This window comes from Papio anubis, chromosome 9, assembly GCF_008728515.1.
Source record: "Papio anubis isolate 15944 chromosome 9, Panubis1.0, whole genome shotgun sequence".
NCBI lineage: Eukaryota > Metazoa > Chordata > Mammalia > Primates > Cercopithecidae > Papio > Papio anubis.
The window spans coordinates 75,539,802-75,560,656 of NC_044984.1; the positions used below are offsets into that span (position 1 = coordinate 75,539,802).

The window sequence follows — 20,855 nt, forward strand, 5'->3', positions numbered from 1 at the left end:
TAATTATTAGAAAGACAAAAAAAAGTGTATAAGTTGTTGTTAGAAAGTCATTCATGCAAGGATGTAGAGAAAAGGGAACTCATACTCGGTTAGTAGGAATGCAAATTAGTACAGCCGTTATGGAAAATAGTATGGAGATTTTTCAAAAAACTAACAGTAGAACTACCATAAGATCTTGCAATCCCACTATTGGGTAGTTATCCATAGGAAAAGAAATTAGTATGTCAAAGGGCTACATTTACCCCCACGTTTATTGCAGCACTGCTCAAGTAGCAAAGATATAGATCAACCTAAGTGATCATCAACAGATGAATGAAGAAAGAAAATATGGTAAATGTGCACAATAGAACAATACTTGGTCATAAAAAATAATAAAATCCTGCCATTCGCAGCTATTTGGATGGAACTGGATTTCATTACATTAAGTGAAAGGAGCCAGGCACAGAAAGACAATATCTATCTTCACTCATATATGGGATCTGGAATAGTTGATCTTACAGAAACAGAGAGTAGAATGATACCAGAGGCTGAGAAGGGTATGTGTGTGTCAAGTGGTGGAAGCACATGAAAAGAGATTGGTTAATGGGTACAAATATACAGTTAGACAGAAGGAATGAGTTCTAATATTCAATAGCAAAGTAGAGTGTCTATAATTAATAACAATGTATAGTTCAAAATAACTAGAAATTAGTACTTGAAACTTTTTCAACACATAGAAATGATAAATATTCGAAGTGATGGATACCTTAAATACCCTAAATTTATCATTACACACTCTATGCATGTAACAAAATATCACATATACCCTATAAATATGTACAAATATTTGTACCAATAGTATTTTTAGAAAAAGAATTTCAAGTACAACAAAACCATAAAATGTATATTACCTAAATCAAGCAGATATTCTATTAAAATTATTACATCAAAAATATTTCAGGAAACTCTATGTTCTTTTCTGTTCTCATCGTAAGAAAATGGAGCTCTGGCATAGGTTTTTATCAATTTAAGAGGACAGTATCCTTGCAGATCCAAGTAAAAATGAGGACCTTCTTTAACTATTAACTAATAATCAAGTCTATTTTAAGAGTTGATAAATTTTTGAAAGTCCAGCATCATGCTAGACATTTAGGAAACTTTGGTGGAAGTTAAAGAGTTCATAGAAAAATTATGTCTAAAATCTGCTAGTTCTGGACTTGTAAGCTAAAATTTTCAGGAGCTAATATGATTGTTCTTGCTCAGTTCTCTTTGACTGCTGTGGCTTTTCTTGTGAAGAAATCTACAGGCTTTTTCATACAAAGAAATGTACAGGAAATAAATTGGGCTCTCTAATTTCACTCTCACTTGTAGCTTAAGTTTAGGTTTGTTAAATAATCCCACTAATATTTGTGGGAACTTGGAAATCTGGTGTTAACATACTGCCTTTAAAGCCTACCTAGGACACTGTTCACATGCCATTGGCCTTTTTGAGGTTGTTCTAACCAAAGTGTCACTGTTTGTTTTCCAAGTTAGCTATTTTGTTTGCTATTTTAGGAATGATTCTTCAACATTGAATATATTTCCGTAAAGTGACAGTATATCCAACTAAGATGCCTTGCCATTTCAATTCTACCAAGCGTTAAATGACTATTGGATTTAAGTAGTTACAACATTGCTGAATATTTCCTGGGTACTCCTATGAATATTGATGAGTATCTGGAATCTCTCTGACAAGTTTCCTAGATTACTCCAATGTCAGAGGAAATTTTTTAAAATCCCTCTTCTTCAAACCATTGCATAGACGATATCGCACTGCAAACTGGCTCCTCCCATCTTATGAGGGTGTTTGATTTGAACTGATTTTTTAAATTAAGATTCTTAAAAATATAATTGAGAAACCTGCGTAGGTCAGCCCAGTGAAGCCCAAAAATATTTTAAATTCATTAAAATCTATGCAAAATTGGCAATACCTAAGAAACAACAGATGACAGGAAGTTGCTAGTGCTAATCCCGTAACATTTATATACTCACTTGTGGTGAGACTATTGCCTTTTAAGTTCCATAACATCTTTAGGTACTTAAATGTCAGTTAATCACAGATGCTTCATAGATTTTATTTGGAGGGAATGCATTAATGTGGCTTTTGATATTTTTACCCCCATAGGACATTTGGTTGGCTTCTGTCCCTTGAATGTTGCCAAGACATATTTTGACGCTTTCGCTTTTAATGCTTCAGTTGTTGAAATCATCACTTGGCATACAAATGTTATTTGTGGGGCCAACATAAAAAGCTGCCACCCTTCCTTTATGGCACTTTAAAAACTGATAGATGAATAATATTTGATGTCACTTAGATATGACACATAATTCTTGAAAATGATTTTGCTTCTCACAATTTTTAAGAATTTATCTGCAGCAGGCAAAAATGGGAAACTCTAACATTATACTACAAGACATTTTGTTGTATATTTCTTCTGATTTTAAAATGTTCCTTGCTTTTATAGAAAACAATCAACATTTTCCCATCCACTTCTAAAAGCACTAAGACTAAGGGCAAATCTTAGTAACATTTAAAATAACAAAGTCAAAGAGTGGCAAACTAGATGTTTTAACATTAAATTTAGTTAAAATTCTAGTCATATTGGTTAGGTGACAAAATATGTGGGTGATTTATTTTTTAACAGTGATTTGAACAGATACCTTGGCATTTTAGGAACTCCAGTACAGAGAGTCATGGCACCAATAAACACTAATAATTTTTGACGATTAAACCTCTGGTTAGCCAGGAAAAAGAGATGTTCTTTACTCATTAAGGGAACACCCAGTCAGAATTTGTAGGATCTAACCTTCCAAGTCTATATCCTATCTGGTACAGCAAAGTGTTATTTTGCATGACTAATGACTGACTACAGTAAGTACTAAAATATATATCTGGCAGTAAAAGTTGTCTTTCTGATCTCACCACATGGGTCTTAAAAGTAAAAAAGACTAATTAATGAGCTGTTGGGAGCATTTTAAGAGTTTATACATATAGAAGCAGTGGGAGAATATGGTGTTGTGTAGTCGTGTAGTATGTATTTAGCAGAAGCTTTTTAGTTAGGTTCAACTAATGGAAAGGGTGTGAACATTTTTGCCTGAGCAAATCCTGCAAAAGCTAACAAAGCATATCTACAAAAATCATTTATTTAACATGTACTACCCTCAGCACTGCATGAATCAGAAGGTATGTGGATGAAAATCGTTACAAGCCAATTCTTCAAATGGTATGCTTACAATATGGTATAGAAGCAATATTGAGTCCAAAGTAAGATATTGCACTGGCTTTGTACCAATCATCCTAGCAGGTCATCAAGTCTTCCAGGAGTTCAGAGAAGAGAAAACTTACTTTCAATTTGGCCTAATTAGAAAAAAAAATATATTCATGGAAAGTTTGGGACTTGAAAATGGCACATACCAGATCGTGCTGAGTTATTTTTCTACCTCTCTGGCTGGGTTCTTTTTTTGTTGTTGTTGTTTGTTTGTTTGTTTAGTTTTCTAGCTTCTCCTTTTTCAGGTTCCCACATTACATGTTGGAGTTCCTTAAGGTCTTTACTCTTTTCTTCTTCTTACTTTCTCCTGAAATAGGCTCATCAAAGTCTATAGCTTCCATTAGCATCTGTACATTAATGACATCCCAATGTGTATCTGCAGATTAAGCCTCTCCTCAGATTCTGGTGTACAACTGCCTCTACTTAGATATCTCAACTGCACCTCAATGAAACAACTCCAAGACTGAATATGTGATATTTCCTCTCAAGTCTTATCCTCATTAGCAATTTCTGGCTTAAAAATGATGCCACCATCCAATCAGATGCTCAAGTCAAAAACCATAGAATCATCCTTAATCCGTCTCTCTTATTCATGCCCCGTATTCAATGTATCATCAAATTTTGTCCATTTTACCACTAAAGAAATTCTAGTCTTTATTCTTACTATCATGACCTTAGCCTACTGCGGTATCCTTTCAGGTGGTTTTCCTGTATAAACAGTGACACCCACTCTCAACAATTCTTTATTTATTTTCCATGATGAAACTAAAATAAGTTTGTGCCTTTCAAAATCCACTCTGAAGTGAAAGAAGCTAATCTGAAAAGGCTACATACTGAATGATTCCAATTATATGACATTCTGGAAAAGGACCTTGAAGACAATATAAATTTCAGTTGTTGCCAACAGGTAGGGAAAAGGGAGGGGATGAATGAGCAGAGCACAGGGAGTATTTAGGTCAGTAAAACTGTTCTGCGTGATACTATAAAGGTGGATACCTGTCTTACACATTTGACAACACTCAGACATGTACAAGAGTAGACCATAACGTAGTAATGCAAACTATGAACTAGGATGATAATGGTGTGCCAGTTTTGGTTCATCAGTTACAACAAATGTATCGCTCTGGTACCAAATTTTGATAATGGGGGAGGCTGTGTATATGTAGTGGTAAGATGTATATGAGAATCCTACTTTCTTACTTGATATTACTATGAATCTAAAACTACTTTAAAAAAATAAAGTAGCTCATGCCTGTAATCCTAGCACTTCGGGAGGCCGAAACAGGTAGATTGCTTGCGCCTGGGAGTTTGAGACAAGTCTAGGGAACATGGCGAAACCCCATCTCTACAAAAAAAATAGTACAAAAAATTAGCCAGACATGGTGGTGTGCACCTGCAGAACCAGCTACTCAGGAGGCTGAGGTGGGAGGATCACCTGAGCCTCGGAGGTTGAGGCTGCGGTGATCTATGATCATGCTGGCACACTCCAGCCTGGGTGACAGAGTGAGATCTTGTCTCAAACAAACAAACATACAAACAAACATAAAACCTCAATATTAAATCTATTCTGATTTTGCATTCCTTCTCAACTACTGAAAATGCTTTATAGCCTTCCCAGGGCTGCTAAAATGAGCTGGAAGTTCCTAGCACAATACCTATCCACCTGTGTAGCTCCATCTTCTCCATTCTCACTCTTTGTTCTCTGCTTTCCAGCCACACTGGTCTCTTTGAGATATGAATGGTACCTGTGAAGTCCTTCCTCAGGGTTTTTGCCCCATCCCCATCTCCTTGCCTAATAAATATCTACTCATCCTTCAGATCTGCTTATTGTTATTTCCTGAAGAAAAAATTTTTGAGGCCCATATCTTTCTGCCAAATTGGTTGCTTTTGCTGTATCTTTCATATAAAAAAAAATATTCCCCAGAGTCCTTATCACTTTTGTATTTAGAGTAGATATTCATAATTATTTATTAATATCTGTCTCCACTACTAGACTGTAAGCATCTTGAAGCAATATGCTGACTATTTTTTATCACCCCTGAACCCAGTGAATGGTTGCAACACAGCAGGCATTTACCAAATATTCACTGAATGAATGAAGAGAAGAAGGAATAAGGACTGCCAGATGTGCTGTTGGTTAAAAGTTTGCTCAATGTTTTCTCTAGCTATTAGAGCTTTGGAGTCACCAAAATAACTATTAATCTTTCAGAAAAGAACATTTGAGTATGCATTTTAAAAGTCTTGTCACTATATATATACATATATATATATACACATACACACATGTAAAACACTGAGCATCTGTATTTCATGTGGCTACTCAACTCTATGAGTTTTTGTGATTTCAGATAGATACCAGCTTTGTGAACTTAAGGCGAGCAATATGAATATAGTTCCTCAACAGTGGGGATTATCTGATGTCAGGGCCTCTCTCCATATCCAGTCTCTTGCAAGTCCTGGAAAATCATCTCTGGATGGGTGGCCACTAAAGGAATTTCATTGTTCACTAACAGACTCAGAAATAAAGTTATTATTTAGCCATAGGACAGCCTTGGATTCCTCTGGAAGGTATGCTTATGGCAGCCAGAGTTAAGACTAAATCGCCGTGAGTCTGCCTGTTTGCAGAGGCTTGTTTACATGTGGTATCCACTACACATTTTCTCTGACTTCATTAATAAACAATTGAGACCAAGAAACCATTTCCTTACTTTCCGGGTAAGCTGAGCAATTTATCTTAATTACTGTCAACCTTTAGTGACTACCATGGGGATTCTAAGCATTCACTTCAGTAGTAAAGATGTAAATTACTTATGAATTTTCAATAGGCAGCCATGGATTTTTGGCTTCTCTTCCATGTACTTTTTTCCCCAACTGAAATTATATGTGTTTGTATATCTATATCTGTATCTATATCTAAATGTTGAATGTATATATATATATGGTAAATATGTATATTCTAAATGAATGTCTTTCCTTATTACAGTCAATCCTTTCCCATGGTACCGTGGCAGACTGTGCTGTTGTTGGCAAGGAAGATCCCTTAAAAGGTCATGTCCCCTTAGCACTCTGTGTATTGAGAAAAGGTGAGAGATCTTTGTTCTCTCTGATTGCTTGGGACCTGAATAATTAACTAAGGTTAATTCAGTGCTTACCATCTGAACTTTCTTTCTAGATATAAATGCAACAGAGGAACAAGTTTTAGAAGAAATTGTGAAACATGTGAGACAAAACATTGGCCCTGTGGCTGCTTTTCGAAATGCAGTGTTTGTCAAACAGCTACCCAAAACCAGATCTGGCAAGATCCCCCGATCAGCTTTATCTGCCATTGTCAATGGCAAGCCCTACAAGGTAAATTATCAAAGATATTTAATCCTGGGTTCTACAATATTTTTCTTCATTTATTTGGCATTAGCAAAGCTCTTAAAAATGGTTCTCAAATATGAATTGCAATCCCTAGAAAACACATAATAGTACTATTTTTTAATGGTAAGGGAGAGATTATATAGCCATTCCTTCTGTAGGAATGAGGGTTTTGGAAAGAAACTTGACTAATTAAGAACACATGCTTTGATGATAAGAACCAATATGTGAAAATTTTTTTTTATTTATTTTCATTTAGAGATAGAGTCTTGCTTTATTGCGCAGGCTGTAGGGCAGTGGCACACTCATAGCTCACTACACCCTCAAAGTTCTGGTCTAAAGAGATCCTCTCACGTCAGCCTCGGGAGTAGTTGGGACTACAGGTGCATGCAACTGTGCCCGGCTAATTTTTTTTTATTTTGTATTTGTAGAGGTAGTATTCTCACTCTGTTGCCCAGGGTGGTCTTGAACTCCTGCTCAAGTGGTTTGATTGTCTCAACCTCCCAAAGTGCTGGGATTACAGACCTGAGCCACTACTGCCTGCCAAAATATTTTTTCTCTTAGTAATTGTCAGTTAAATTCAAACACATTTTTGGAAACTCAATCCTATTGAATTAAAAGGTACACTTTCCTTATTATAGTAATTAATGGCAATTAGTGAATGAGAAAGCAAAACTATTGAGGCTGGCAGCAGTAGATGTTTAAAATGCTCTAATTGATAAATGCTAATTTTGTAATTGTTTTAGGAAATCTTAGGTCGATTCAATCATACGTTTTCTTTTAATTCGTGTGTACGTTATGGGTGAAAAGATATATCTATTTTTATCATTAAGATAATAAAAGGCAATGCAACAGTAAGGAGTAGTTACGTGAACACATGGCAAAAAAGAAAAATTGTTTCTGTAGAAATATATAGAAGATGACTCCAACTCTAGAAAAAATACCATCTAGGTCCAGTAGTTTTGCTAACTGAATTGTTTATTCTTTTACTCTGGAAAGCTATAGATGAGTATTAATATATTAGGTTCAGAGTTCCCTGTTTTAAAATTTTCCATATGCATATTACAAGACAATGGGGAAAACCACATTGCATATAATTCTTTAATTATAGAAAGAGTAGAAGAAATTCAAGGAAGAGTATTCACCTGACCCTAATTTTTTTTTCCAGATAACTTCTACAATCGAAGACCCCAGCATTTTTGGCCATGTAGAAGAAATGCTGAAACAAACATAATGAGTTTGTTTTATTCCTATTTTGAGTTGATTTAATTTCTTAATTGAAATTAAATTATTTGAGTTGTTTCTCAGAAATAAATATTTCAGTAGAAATTACTGCAAACTGAAATGTGAATTGTAAAACTTGGCCTAAACAAATCTAATGAAAACTTGTGAAAGACCTGTGCCTTTTGTTTGATTTGACCCTGTTAGCATTGTTATTAGTTATCTATAACATGGCTCATTATATGTCATCTACTGCTTTAGGAAAAATGTATCTAGTGTATTATTTTTAAAATTGTACCTCCCAAGAAAAACACTTTAATTGAAAGTAACACTAATATAGAGACACTTCCCGAAACCAAGAATATGTAGTTTTGATCCATAGTCTAAAACTTGATTTGAAGTCAGAAAATAATTAAAATTTTTCTAGTAGGAATTTTAGAAATTTTCTAGTATTCTTTAGATGCTCACATTGTTTTAAATAAAATCGATGAAATGGGAAGTTTAGGTAATCATCTAGACAGATGAAATTATTATCTAGGTAGGAGGACTTTTCTTTCTACACATTTTCTGAGGGAAAGCAGAACACCAGGGTTATGGCTATACCTTCAGGTCTTTTGTTTCTTAGGCAAGGAAAACCACATGTCTGACCTGGCACGGTGGTTCAGCTTGCAATCCCAGGACTTTGGGAGGCTGAGGCAGGCGGATCATTTGAGGTCAGCAGTTTGAGACCAGCCTGGCCAACATGGTGAAACCCTGTAACTACTGAAAATACAAAAATTAGCCAGGTGTGGTGGCAGGAGGCTGAGGCAAGGAGAATCACCTGAACTCAAGAGGCGGAGGTTGCGGTGAGCCAAGTTCCACCACTGCACTCCAGCCTGGGTGACGGAGTGAAACTCCATCTCAAAACAACAACAACAACAGTAACAAAAAACCACATGCCTGGCAGAGAATCAAGAGATCATTTAGTCCAGTCTCTCAATCTCTTCATGGAGATGAGAGCTCCTGGGGGCCCCTCCTCATGTCTCAGGTTCTTAGTTAACTGTGTATATGCAAACGATTCCAGATTCCTGTGGAAACAAGGAATCGATGTACAAATGGGGTAGGATGGCAAGGAAACTCTTAAGAAAGAAACATCAAGGTTTTTACATTAGGTTAAAGACCAAGAAGGTTTCTAGGCAGGTAGTGTAATGTCTAGGTGATTTTGAAGTGAATTTAAGCCACTAGGTTTGAGGGACAAAGGACAGTAGAAAATGGTGAAGACTGCAGATCACCTGCTCCACCTCAAGGAGCAGTGGACCCAGCAGAACACGGCCCAAAAAGGAGACAGGTCTCCTGCTGCAAGAGCCTCTGTTTTTTAAAGAGAAAACAAAGAATCCTGATTTTTCTGTGATATCTCTAATTTTAAAATAGTAAGTCATTAAAAAATTGTAATGTCCAAAAGCATCTTTCCATTTAACTTCTAAAAATCTCTTAATTTTTAAAAAATGATTGTAATGTGAGTTTTTGTTAAGCTTGTAGGAATGGGCCAGTTAACTAGAGTAGACAGATGTAGGAAATGAAATATTTGATTTATTTAGGGATCTATAGGACATCAGTTATCAAAGAATACATTTTAACCCAAAAGTATACCATGCTCATTGTATCTTTGATTGTTCTTCAAGTATTTCTCACTCTTTTAATCTATCAGGAACATTACTATCAAGAGCAGATTGTTGTAACGTAATCCTCTGGGTACATGAAATGTATGTGAGAGATAAATAGATAATAGAAGGCTTATTGTTATAAAAATGACCTACAACTTATATAAAAAATTCTGAAAATCTTAACTTTTTTTGGACTGAAGGCTGCAAAACAAATGGCTTCTCAAAGTAAATTCCTATTTACTTAGAAATTGCTTTCTTGATTGTTACACCTGGAAAAATACGTTCATCTACTTTTTCCTTTTAATTATGTTAGTAGCCTGAATTAAACCAGCTACATAGACACTCTCTAATTTGAAGCCGTTGGGATCCTTGAATCGCCTCTTTCATTGGTACATTTTATCCATTGTCATAACTGTGGTCTTCATTAATAACTCATTTTAATGTCTTAGAAGTAGAATATGTTTCCTTATTTTTTTCAAATAAAAATCAGTTAATTTGAAATGGCAAATTATTTAGCTGAATGTGTATCATTGTTCATTTGCAAGGTTTAAACTCAGGCAGATCCCAGAATTATATAAAGGGCGCATCTTTGCTCCTCTTGCACATTTTTTTCTGGTAATCAAATCTGAAGGGACACCTCAGCAAGCAGACTTGGGTTATTTTCCAGTTGGATGGGAATGGAAAGCAGTGTTTGAGACTGGGGAAGTGGCTATTTCCTGTGTCTGACTGGGGAATTGCAAGGTCAAAGAATGTTGTTACTTTTATGTGATGAAAAAACAGGGCAAGAAAGATACACTTGAATCATCAGACTGCTTAAAATTTGGGAGAAAAATATCATTCTATTTTACTACTAACCATAAATCACTTTTGCTAGATAGTACTTAAAATATTCTGAATTAAATGTATCTTTAAAAACAACAATATAATGTTACTAAAAAATGCAGCCATACTTAAACTTGCTAGGATAAATTCTGTGAGGTCTTCGTTCGGTATTTTCATAGGATTTCTTACTGTAAGTCATTGGAAAATGAAAATATAAAGTACTTTCAAAAGTTATAGTAAAGTATTTTCCAATTCATTGAATTACTTTGCTTGTCAAAATATATTAAACATATGTAAATGAGACCTCTCCTACATTTAAAAACCAGTTTTGTTTATATAAAATTGTATTTGAAATGTCTTGAACATTAAAAACGTGAAAATTTATAATGTTGATGATCAAAAGATAACACGTTGAGATTCTGAGCTTAATCCATTCAATGGATTTTAGAATGTGGTAGAAGTTATCTTATAAATTAAATCATATTTTATGTTTTTTGAGGGAAATAGCTGGATCTTTTGCATCACTGTATGTTTTTAGTGATTGAGTGGTATATAATAGTAGATACAAATCTAGTTATGGCATTGTAATGTTGTAGTTCCTATATTCTATTTCATTTCTGTGAATCAAGGTGCCCATGTTTAGATGAGCTTAGAAAGCTCTTTCTCATTGTTCCTACTCAGGTCACATTTTTAAGAAAAATTTAAGATCACTCCCATAAGCAAGTTTAGATCTCCCTCTTGTGGGCAGACTCAATTTTGAAGCTAAATATTTGAGTCACCCAAAGAACACATTTCCTGATAGCTTAAGTAAATTGTCGAGCCTTATGTGACTAGAAAACAAAGCTTAAACAGAGAACTGGAAGTATTTTTGTTTTTATTGACAATGGAAAGGGTTTCTGTTACCATTACCTTTTGACTGAATCTGTTAAATAAAAATAGACATCAAAACAAATGTAATGTACGTGCAAACATAGCAAATTAAAATACAGAAAAGAAATTACTAATGACAGATCTTGCGCTTAATAAGATCAAGCAGCAGAAAATCAGCAGTTAGATAAATGGTATTATTAAATAGGCTTTACTTTGAATCTCCCATATAAACAAAGAATAAACAACAGTAACACCACCAAATAAAGCCACAGGGAAGAGATTACTCTTCTATACTTTTATACACTATATATGTTAATCATTCTGTCTTTCATTATTTCCTCTGATAAAACTGACTTCAGGGAAGTCACAACAAGGCCATCTCGGCTAAAAGCTTATAACATTAGACATGAGTCTGGCTAATGCCCTGTTACATTGACAAAAGGGAAAGGTATATTGGGTTTTGTTTTCTCTAGTGGAAATGAGCCTCAGACTCCGCAGTGGTTGACATTCGCTGTCCAGTACTGGCTGGCAGTTCAAGATATTTGAATGAACATGTGGTTCTTAGTAAAGAAGTTTTTTTTTTTTTTTTTTTTCTTGGTCCACAGGTAACAAGAGAAGATTATGGTTTTTTAATATAAATTTTTAAATAATTGCTTTTGACTCTTGTAAACAGCTTGGCTTTGTTTTGTATTGAAAAGGAGATCAAGCCATCACAGTGCTATTTCTAAAGATATAGGACATCCCTGATTGCCTTTACAGCTCTATTTTTGGCTCCGGTTCCAGGTTAAATCATTCTTTTTCACATGATCAGAGGCAGGTTGTTCAGCTTTAAGTATTGACAGACTTGAAGGAGAAACATGTTGAAGCATGAAACATGCTTCAAGGAAACATATTGATTTGACTATTAACAATTCAAAAACTGTAAAAATGGTGGAATGGTAAAATACAAACAGTACTTGGAATTGTCAAATGTTTGCACTCGAGACTCCATGAACCATATATTTTATTTTTTAAAAAATCATATTTATATCCATTTACATAAGACTTACACATTTAAAAAGAAATGCACAGTAATACATAAATGCCTAGTATATTACAATAAAACATGAAAAACAACTGGCTTCATTTCATAAAAGCATCTGTTGTACAGAGTTTATGATGTAGATGATGTTTATTATTCAAATGACTTAAGCATTTTATTACAATTGTAGTAAACTAATCAAATGTAATATCTGACTCCCCCCAAAATCACATTTTTCAGCTTTTAATAAGTCATGACGTCATTATTTCCTTAGAATTCAGATTTCACAAAGGTTTTCACTGCTCGTCTTCTTAGATGGTAGTGCACTTTAGGTAGAGTAGACTGAAAAGACGCCATCTAAAATATACAATGGAGAGCATTAGTTCACTGAAAAGTCCCAGACTGGGAAATCTCATTCTACTTCTCTGTGGTGTACCTCCATGCAGCCTGCTTACTCCTGTCCTAAAAGATTATGGGAAGGAAATCATCTAGGATGTAGCCAACAGCCATATGTAATTAACATTTGCTCTTCTCCAATTTGGTGCAGGGGAGCTTAACAAACAATAGAATTTGCTCAAATTTGTGGAAAGTATGGCAGTAATGTAAACAAAGGTAGTTATGCAAGATGTTAGCATGCCTTCTGAAAAATTTACAACTTGCTAATTAATAAATTGGGTTGAATTGACCTATTTCATAATATAGATTTATATTCTAGTTCATATATTTTAGAGTTCTTAAAAAAGTACCTTTATTTGTTACAAAAACATAATGATACTAAGTCGCCTATTTTAAACGGTTTGTGTCAGTAGTATGGCATTGCTGATTCTTTTCAGCCATAATATACTTAGAAAAACCTCACAATTGCTATTACTGACATGAAAGAAATAGCAAGCAGTACGCTCTGGATTATTTTAATAACAAAAGTGTTACTGTTTCACCAAAACAAAAAATGGTTGTCCTAGATTGAATTATTGTAAATGAATACTGTTATCCCAGATAATGGTAAAAACTAGGAAATATGAACTAGAATGCCATGCACGAAAAACAGATTGCAAATAGTTAGAGGAACTCTACCCATCAGTTAAGAGCTAAGAAGCAAGCACTATTGAACATATTAAATAGTCATTTGTAAATTAGTGAAGTGTTCATTTCCTGAAGAAAGTATGCTGCTATGTGTAGAATCTATTATAAACAGTATTTTGGGAGACCTCTTATTCAGACAAATTATTATACACTTTAAATCATGCCTAATTAGATGCCAAATTATATACCATAATTAAAATTTTAATGTAAGGGTTCTACATTCTGAAATTAAATATCTTATCAGGATGCTTTTTGTTTTATCACTTCAAATAGTGATCCAAATAAGGCAGCTTATCTGCTCCCATCTTAAGCCCAAAAGACCAACAATAAATTGTGTGGAGCTTTTAGTTCAAGGCAACGAAAAACAGCACAAGGCAAGCTATTCCTCTGCCTATAACTGGTTTCTCTTATCCCTGTGCACACTTATTGTTCTAAATATCGCCGTAAAAAGTATTTTCCAAAATATTAATTCATCAAAAGTGGTTAAATATTTTGGTAAAGCATAGTTTTAGGTTGAAAACAATTATGAACATTTGACACTTATAAATCTAGGAAACCACGGTTTTACTATTAAGACTGTTTTTCAAGAAAATCTCATTTTTATATGGATTTTAAAGTAGCTTTCATTAATTAGTATTTCCTTAAAATCAAACGCCTGGTATTTATGGTTACATAGGAAGGTTTTGTGCTGGTCCTATCCTCCACTCTTATAAAGTAACTTTATTTTGTTCCTATAAGTCTCAAATACTTGAAATTTATATTTGTTTTTAGCAAATATAAATTTGTAATTATAATTTACATTGTAAATTTAAACGTGTAAATCAGATTGATAAGATACAATGTAATCAAGGTTTAAATTTTTTGCAGTTTCTACTCTTCATTTCTTTCGAGATGGAGTCTCGCTCTGTCACCCAAGCTTGAGTGAAGTGGCATGATCTCCGCTCACTGCAACTTCTGCCTCCCAGGTTCAAGTGACTCTCTTGCCTCAGCCTCCCAAGTATCTGGGATTATGGGAGTGCACCACAATGCCTGGCTCCTTTTTATATTTTTAGTAGAGACGAAGTTTCACCACATTGGCCAGGCTGGTCTGTAACTCCTGACCTGAAGTGATCCACCTGCCTCGGCAAGTTTCTACTTTTTAATATGAAACCATCTCTAAGTCATTTTCCTGTCTGTTGCTGTTTGACTCTGTTAACTTGCTTAAATTCCTATCTGCTTACCTTGGCTTCCTTATATAAAATATACACTTAAATATATAGGATTTTTTAAAGTGTTGAATTATTATCAATAAAATGTTAAGTGAATCAATAGGAAATGGTACTAAAAAGTAGAAAACAGTGTAGTGGCAACCCATTGATGTGTAATAATAGTGACAGGCCTCCAACAGGCAGACCTTAAACCATAGCAGACAGATGGTGATAGGAAATACTAGACTAAGTGTTACAATACAAAGATTTCTTTTTTCCCTGAAGCAATTCAAAAGGGTTATCTCACTTCGGTACTGCTGGGGCATACCAAAGAATATAGTGTATATTTATTAGTCTATGTAGGTTCCATTTTTTTGTCCTTTTTTTTTTTTTGTCAGCCAAAGGGAAACTACTCACAGCAGGTCAGTGCTGCCTCCTTTGAGTGGCTTGTCAACATGAGTATGTGCGAACAGTGGAGTTGTCTAACCTCTGCAGTCTTGATGAAGCAACTGCAAATGGAGAAAAGGGCTTTAGAGGGACTTGGATGATTGAGTACAAGATTTCAGATGAGAAAGATTTATTTTCCCTGCATACGGGGATTCTGAACATATTAGTAGACCTTCTTTCTCTCAGATATAAGCCACTCACATTCCTCTTCTCTAGATCAAGTTCCTAATGAAAATTTATCCCAGTGTAATTGACCTGAGCTTTCGAGTTGTTATGTATTCCTCCTTAGATGAAATCTGTAACAAGAGCAGCTCACCAGGGTGCTTCTGTTTTTGATATAGAGATTACTCTTAGAGAACTCATTATAGTGGATTTTTTTTCCGCTCCAAGTATTGAAGAACTTCTACACTAATTGTAATGATGTTAAATTCCTCATGAATTTCGCTGACATGTTCCACCATATTAACAAGTTGTAAGAAATGCAGATCAAGATCACGGTTTATGCTGGAATAAATTTGAGTTATAATAACTATGACCTTGGAAAAAAATAATGATGCTAGGTGATTATCTTAACAAATAGAGTGGGACTATTTTTCTTAAATGCCTTCCAAACAGAAATAATTTTGTGACTACTATTTCAAAGTTGTCTCTCCTCTGGAATGACTGTTTTCTTTTGTAAATTAGATAGCTTAAGTCTAATGTCCACAGAAGGAAATAGTAATTGGGAAATTACTGTGTTTTGTGTTTCTTTAATTCTCTTCTCACGTTCGTGCTTGTTTATTTAAGGGCTTCTGCTTTGGTCAGAGGGAAAAAATATCTGATGAGTCTGAATTTCTAAGATGACATATAAAACTCACAGTATTTCAACATGTAGGGGGACAGTGGAGTTAATTTCCATTTACTATGAATCTTTAGTCCAAGTCCAACCTCTAACTTAAACAAATTGTTAATTTTGGGAATAGAAGACTAAAGAAACACAAATCATGCAGATGTTTATTGTTCCTCCCAGAGGTGGACATTAGCCAAATTGTTCTTTTTAGGATGTTATAAATTATTTTGAAAATGTGAACAAAGTGCCATGAGTTCATGCAATAGCAGTGTAAAAAGGAGTCTGGTTTGTGATGAGAGCAAAGTAAATTTCAAGCAGAGCAAACCAACTCAAGAAAATAGTTCCAGAAAGCAAGGTCAGAGAATTATACAAGCTTTGGCGAAACAAGCTTTTTGCTTTATAAGCAGCAACACAAAACTACTGTACCATCTGTTGTCATTTTTCTTGACTGCCCAGATGTTGTGGTTAACCTAAATCCAGCTGGTAATGTTTCTGAGGACCCAGGCATCATGCTGATTCCATGTACTTCCCGAGGAGGAAACTGCCTTCTCCAGGTTGATCCACGTCTGAAGTTCTTGTCATCACTCTGCCAGTACAGTTATAATGTGATGTTACGAAAACAAGTAAACTAGTCCATGTGCTTAAAGCAGTGTGCTTAGAAACATGTAACATAGATTATTTACATTTAGTCCATCAAGTATACATATGGAATCATGCTTTATCGAGACAGTTGTATGATTCCAAAACAAGACTATAGGAGATTTGATATATACATTTTTAAATAAAACTTTTCATACAATTTCAGATTTAAGGTTGACATCTATACAGTAAATATCTTTGAAAGCCTAAAATAAGTCACCAATGTTTTCCAAAATAAATATTGGATATACATTGTTCCACTACTGGTTTTATGGAATGAGATGATATACTTAATTGAATCAGTTGTTGAGTAGACTACATTTAACTCAGACACTTGAATGAAATGACTTTTATGTACACAAATACAATGTAGGTATTTATTTCAGGGAAATCTATATTTCAGATGACATGGCTAATAGGAGATACTGTAGCCTATTATTATATCTGTACAAGAAACTCTAAATGTGTGATTTGTGAAGTTTTAGGTGACACAGAATTAATTTGCAATTTGTTGAAAAATCTGTATAGCCTGGACACCATCCTTTCAATAAGTACATGTGGTCCTTGGGTGCCACTGAAAGCATAATGTTACCCTGGTTACATTTTAATAATGTGTATTTTAATATACACAGACGCAGAGAGTCACATCTCATTTAATTGGCCCAATAGACTTTTTTCCTAGTTCATTACTATTAGAAGCAACATTATACCCCACATAGGCTAGTATCGCTACTTGGACAGATCCTAGGATGAATCCACATTTTAGAATGTAGCACAGCAATTACATTTTAATTCTGGTTGCTGATTTTGTTAGGCCTTAATGAAATAATCTCTTCTCCCTGTGTGTATACACAAAGTACTTTTACAGACACAATTATTTTCCTCCAAATTGGCAAGTAGCAATATATAATTCAGCAGTTAATGAATATTATGTGTCTAATTCTGAGGAAAATATGAATCATTCCACATAGGTCTTGTCTTCTCATCTCACTGTGTCTTACCTAGGGAAGGACTATCTATTCCACGAAGTTATAGCCAAGTATATGTTGTGTATCCTAATATCTCATTTGATTTCATTCTGGCATTTGAAATAATAGGTCTATAGTCACTCAACATAGTAATTTGTGCTATGTTATAGTGAATAACTCTACAAGGTAGTCTTTGTAGACTGCTATATTAGTTAAGGGACATGTAAAGTCAATCAGGGAAAACTAAAATCATTTTTATATAATAACATATCCACCGTTTCAATCCTTATCATTAAAACCTACATTTTGTTTCAGTGTGGTAGCCATTTTGCACATCAAGAGATGTCTGCTACTCTTCTCAACTGCTGTGTTTTTCATTGCCCTAGACCTCCAAATGTGTGTAAATGTAGAAAACAAACAGAATTTCACAGTTGCAGCCTCTATGACTTCTTGATTCTTGGAGAAGTTTTTGCATTAAGCATAAATAGTCTTCAGGCTTATAAAACACTATGTTACACTGTAGAGCTACACAACTCCTTACAGTGTTGTAGCTAGGGGCTTAAAAATAAGCCAGTTTTGGCCAGGCGTGGTGACTCATGCCTGTAATCCTAGCACTTTGGGAGGCCGAGGTGGGAAGATAACCTGAGGTCAGGAGTTCGAGACCAGCCTGACCAACATGGAGAAACCCTGTCTCCACTAAAAATGCAAAATTAGATGGGCGTGGTGGCGCATGTCTGTAATCCCAGCAACTTGTAAGGCTGAAGTGGGAGAATCGCTGGAATCCAGGAGACGTAGGTTGCGGTGAGCCAAGATCACAGCACTACACTCCAGCCTGGGCAACAAGAGCGAAACTCCGTCAAACAAAACAAAAAACAAAACAAACAAACAAAAAAACAAAAAGCCAGTTTTTATTTGATTCTATTTATTCATTTAGACGGAGTCTTGCTCTGTCGCCCAGGCTGGAGTGCAGTGCGGCGATCTCGGCTCACTGCAAGCTCCGCCTCCCGGGTTCACGCCATTCTCCTGCCTCAGCCTCCAGAGTAGCTGGGACTACAAGCGCCCGCCACCACGCCGGGCTAATTTTTTATATTTTTAGTAGAGATGGGGTTTCACCCTGTTAGCCAGGATGGTCTCGATTTCCTGACCTCGTGATCCCCCCGCCTCGGCCACCCAAAGTGCTGGGATTACAGGCGTGAGCCACCTCGCCTGGCCAAAAAAAGCCAGTTTTTAGAGTTGAAGGTTTGAATTATGATTCCTGACTTCTGTTCTTTCAACATATTGTTAATGCAGAAAGTTAACAGAACTATAAACAACAATATCATGGGGAAACGTTTTCATGAGATAGGATTAATTCTTCTAATTGGAGCCAAAGTCTGCATAAGGTTGTTGACACCTCTCAAATTATTTCAGTGGAATCTGAATGTGATCAGCAAAACCTCAGAAATAAGTCGACTACTGTTCTAAGAAAGTTGGTTATTTTTGCTCACACTAAAAATAAATAAATAAATAAATAAATAAATAAATAAATAGATAGATAGATAAATAAAATTGAACAAAAGAGACTAGAGGGTTTAAATGACAAAATTATATTTTGTGCTTTTAAAAATAAGAAGCAGCAGCAGCATAGTTTAAAGACAAAGAGTCGCATCTCATTTAATTGGCTCCATACACTTTTCTTCTAGTTCATTACTATCAAGAAGCCACCCCACACCTGGACAGCTCCTAAGAGAACGCAGCAATATGACAAGTCTTCAATAATTTTTTAATAGAAATTTTTGCAACTTTTGAGAAAGAATAATTGTATTTTAAGGTACATGAGTTTATAAGACTACCTTTTTGAATCAATAATTTCTAGTAAGGATTAAAAAGACTGTCATGCAACTTGCAAGACTAGGCTTTTAAAAATATTAATCATTATTCTGATTGAATAAGAGCATGAATTTAGCAGAAGTTAGCTGAGTTAGATAAGACTGTAGAACTTATCTCTTTATAATCCCTACCATAAGGACAGAGTGGATTTTATAATACCAAGATTATCTGTCCTGCCTATTTGAATATAGAATGATTGGTCCATATTTGGATTTGCTGAGTTCTTCACAAAATAATTTTAATCAGCTTGTCTTTGTGGCAAGAAACACTTGTACTTTGCAACACAGAATTATGCATCTCTTTATTTTCTATTTCATGCTCAGGTTTCCTTCCCACTTCTTCCAGAAAGACCCTGTAGAAAAACTCAGAAAGACTATTAAAATGTCTACAGTCCACAGCATTTGCTGATATCCCTTGTATTCATTCATCCTGGGAGGCTACCTACATGTTTATTATTTTCCAAATAATTTAATATGAATATATTATATAGTGATTCTTATACTCAATATAGCTTTCAAATTCTATGACTGTTAAAATGTTATTAATCTGTTTTGAAGGAAAACTCAGTATCGACATACAAAATAATAAAAAGCTTCCCATTTATTGAAGCAAGTTTTATCCTCGTTTTAATTTTCTAAAATTTCCTGGCAAGATATACTGATATTTGAGAAATAAATGCACTCTTTATTAAAAAGCTGAATATATCAACATTAGTGTTTTAATTTTTTTCTAATTGTTTTAAAAAATGTTGCCCAACATTTTGCAGTCACAACTCATAAAAAAGTTTTGTAAATAACTGTTTAGTATCTCTAACTGCCGAAATGATAATATTTATGAATTAATACAGCTCTTTCCAAAATTAAGTAATAAGATTGAATATTTAACAACAAACCTGGAGAAAATTCTTGATTGTAACCATAGAACAGTCATTTGATTAATTTCCAGGCACTATTCAGTAAAAACAAAGATGGTCTATCATTTTTCTTTTACTCTCTCAGATCTCTTTTGAATAACAGGTACACTTACTTCATCCAGTCGCCTTTCAGTTCCCAGGGCCAAGAGGTTATTGTATTCCCTTTCAAGAATCTGCCTTGCCTGTTGACGTCAAATTACAGTTACCATCACTGAAATCGCATTTTATTTTAAAAATCATGTAACTCCTATTTATCTGAGAATGTATTATAAAACATACTTTATTTATGGGTTTTAAAGTTTTTAGTCCTCCATGTCTATTATTAGCCATTGTAAATTTTAACTACCAAAAATATATATACTGTTTCGTTGTTGGTTTTTTGGTTTTTTTTTTTTTTTTTTGTCTGTGAACAGTAGAGAGACAGCTTTGCATAAACGTCTGAGGTCAAGAGGCTTTGGTCTCACCTCGTTACTTTATTTCAATTGAGTATTTTGTTTAATCTCTGAAATATGTAAAAACGAAATAAAAAGTTAAATTAGACTGCCAAATTTTTATCAAACCTATGCAGGTGGTTCTCAAACCTGACCAGCGATTATCATTTGAGGAAAGTTTTGATAATAAAGATTCCAATGCCCTATCTCTTGATAACTGATGTCTTAGGACTATGACGTGGGTTGCAGGTTTTATTTTTTATTC

The 20,855-nt window shown here is 34.7% G+C and overlaps 2 protein-coding genes across 27 annotated transcripts in view; one reads left to right on the plus strand and one right to left on the minus strand.

Annotated features, from left to right (window-relative positions):
• The window catches only part of ACSS3 (acyl-CoA synthetase short chain family member 3), a 178,546-nt gene extending 168,527 nt beyond the window's left edge, over window positions 1-10,019 (plus strand). The window contains exons 14-16 of the mRNA XM_003906834.5: window positions 6,271-6,370; window positions 6,460-6,635; window positions 7,816-10,019. Coding sequence (XP_003906883.1) covers window positions 6,271-6,370; window positions 6,460-6,635; window positions 7,816-7,881 — 342 coding nt within the window. The 3' untranslated portion in view covers window positions 7,882-10,019. The remainder of the gene's footprint in view (window positions 1-6,270; window positions 6,371-6,459; window positions 6,636-7,815) is intronic.
• Window positions 10,020-11,190: 1,171 nt separating this feature from the next.
• PPFIA2 (PTPRF interacting protein alpha 2) overlaps window positions 11,191-20,855 on the minus strand; it is a 508,974-nt gene continuing 499,309 nt past the window's right edge. For 22 of the 26 annotated variants that reach the window (XM_031651089.1, XM_031651095.1, XM_031651091.1 and 19 more), the window contains 4 exons: window positions 20,273-20,341; window positions 16,197-16,356; window positions 14,912-15,003; window positions 11,191-12,581 (listed from right to left, as the gene is read on the minus strand). In XM_031651089.1, the coding sequence (XP_031506949.1) occupies window positions 14,945-15,003; window positions 16,197-16,356; window positions 20,273-20,341 (288 nt within the window). In that variant the 3' untranslated portion in view covers window positions 11,191-12,581; window positions 14,912-14,944. The remainder of the gene's footprint in view (window positions 12,582-14,911; window positions 15,004-16,196; window positions 16,357-20,272; window positions 20,342-20,855) is intronic. The other 4 variants (XM_021923311.2, XM_031651100.1, XM_031651107.1 and 1 more) reach the window with 1 other exon arrangement.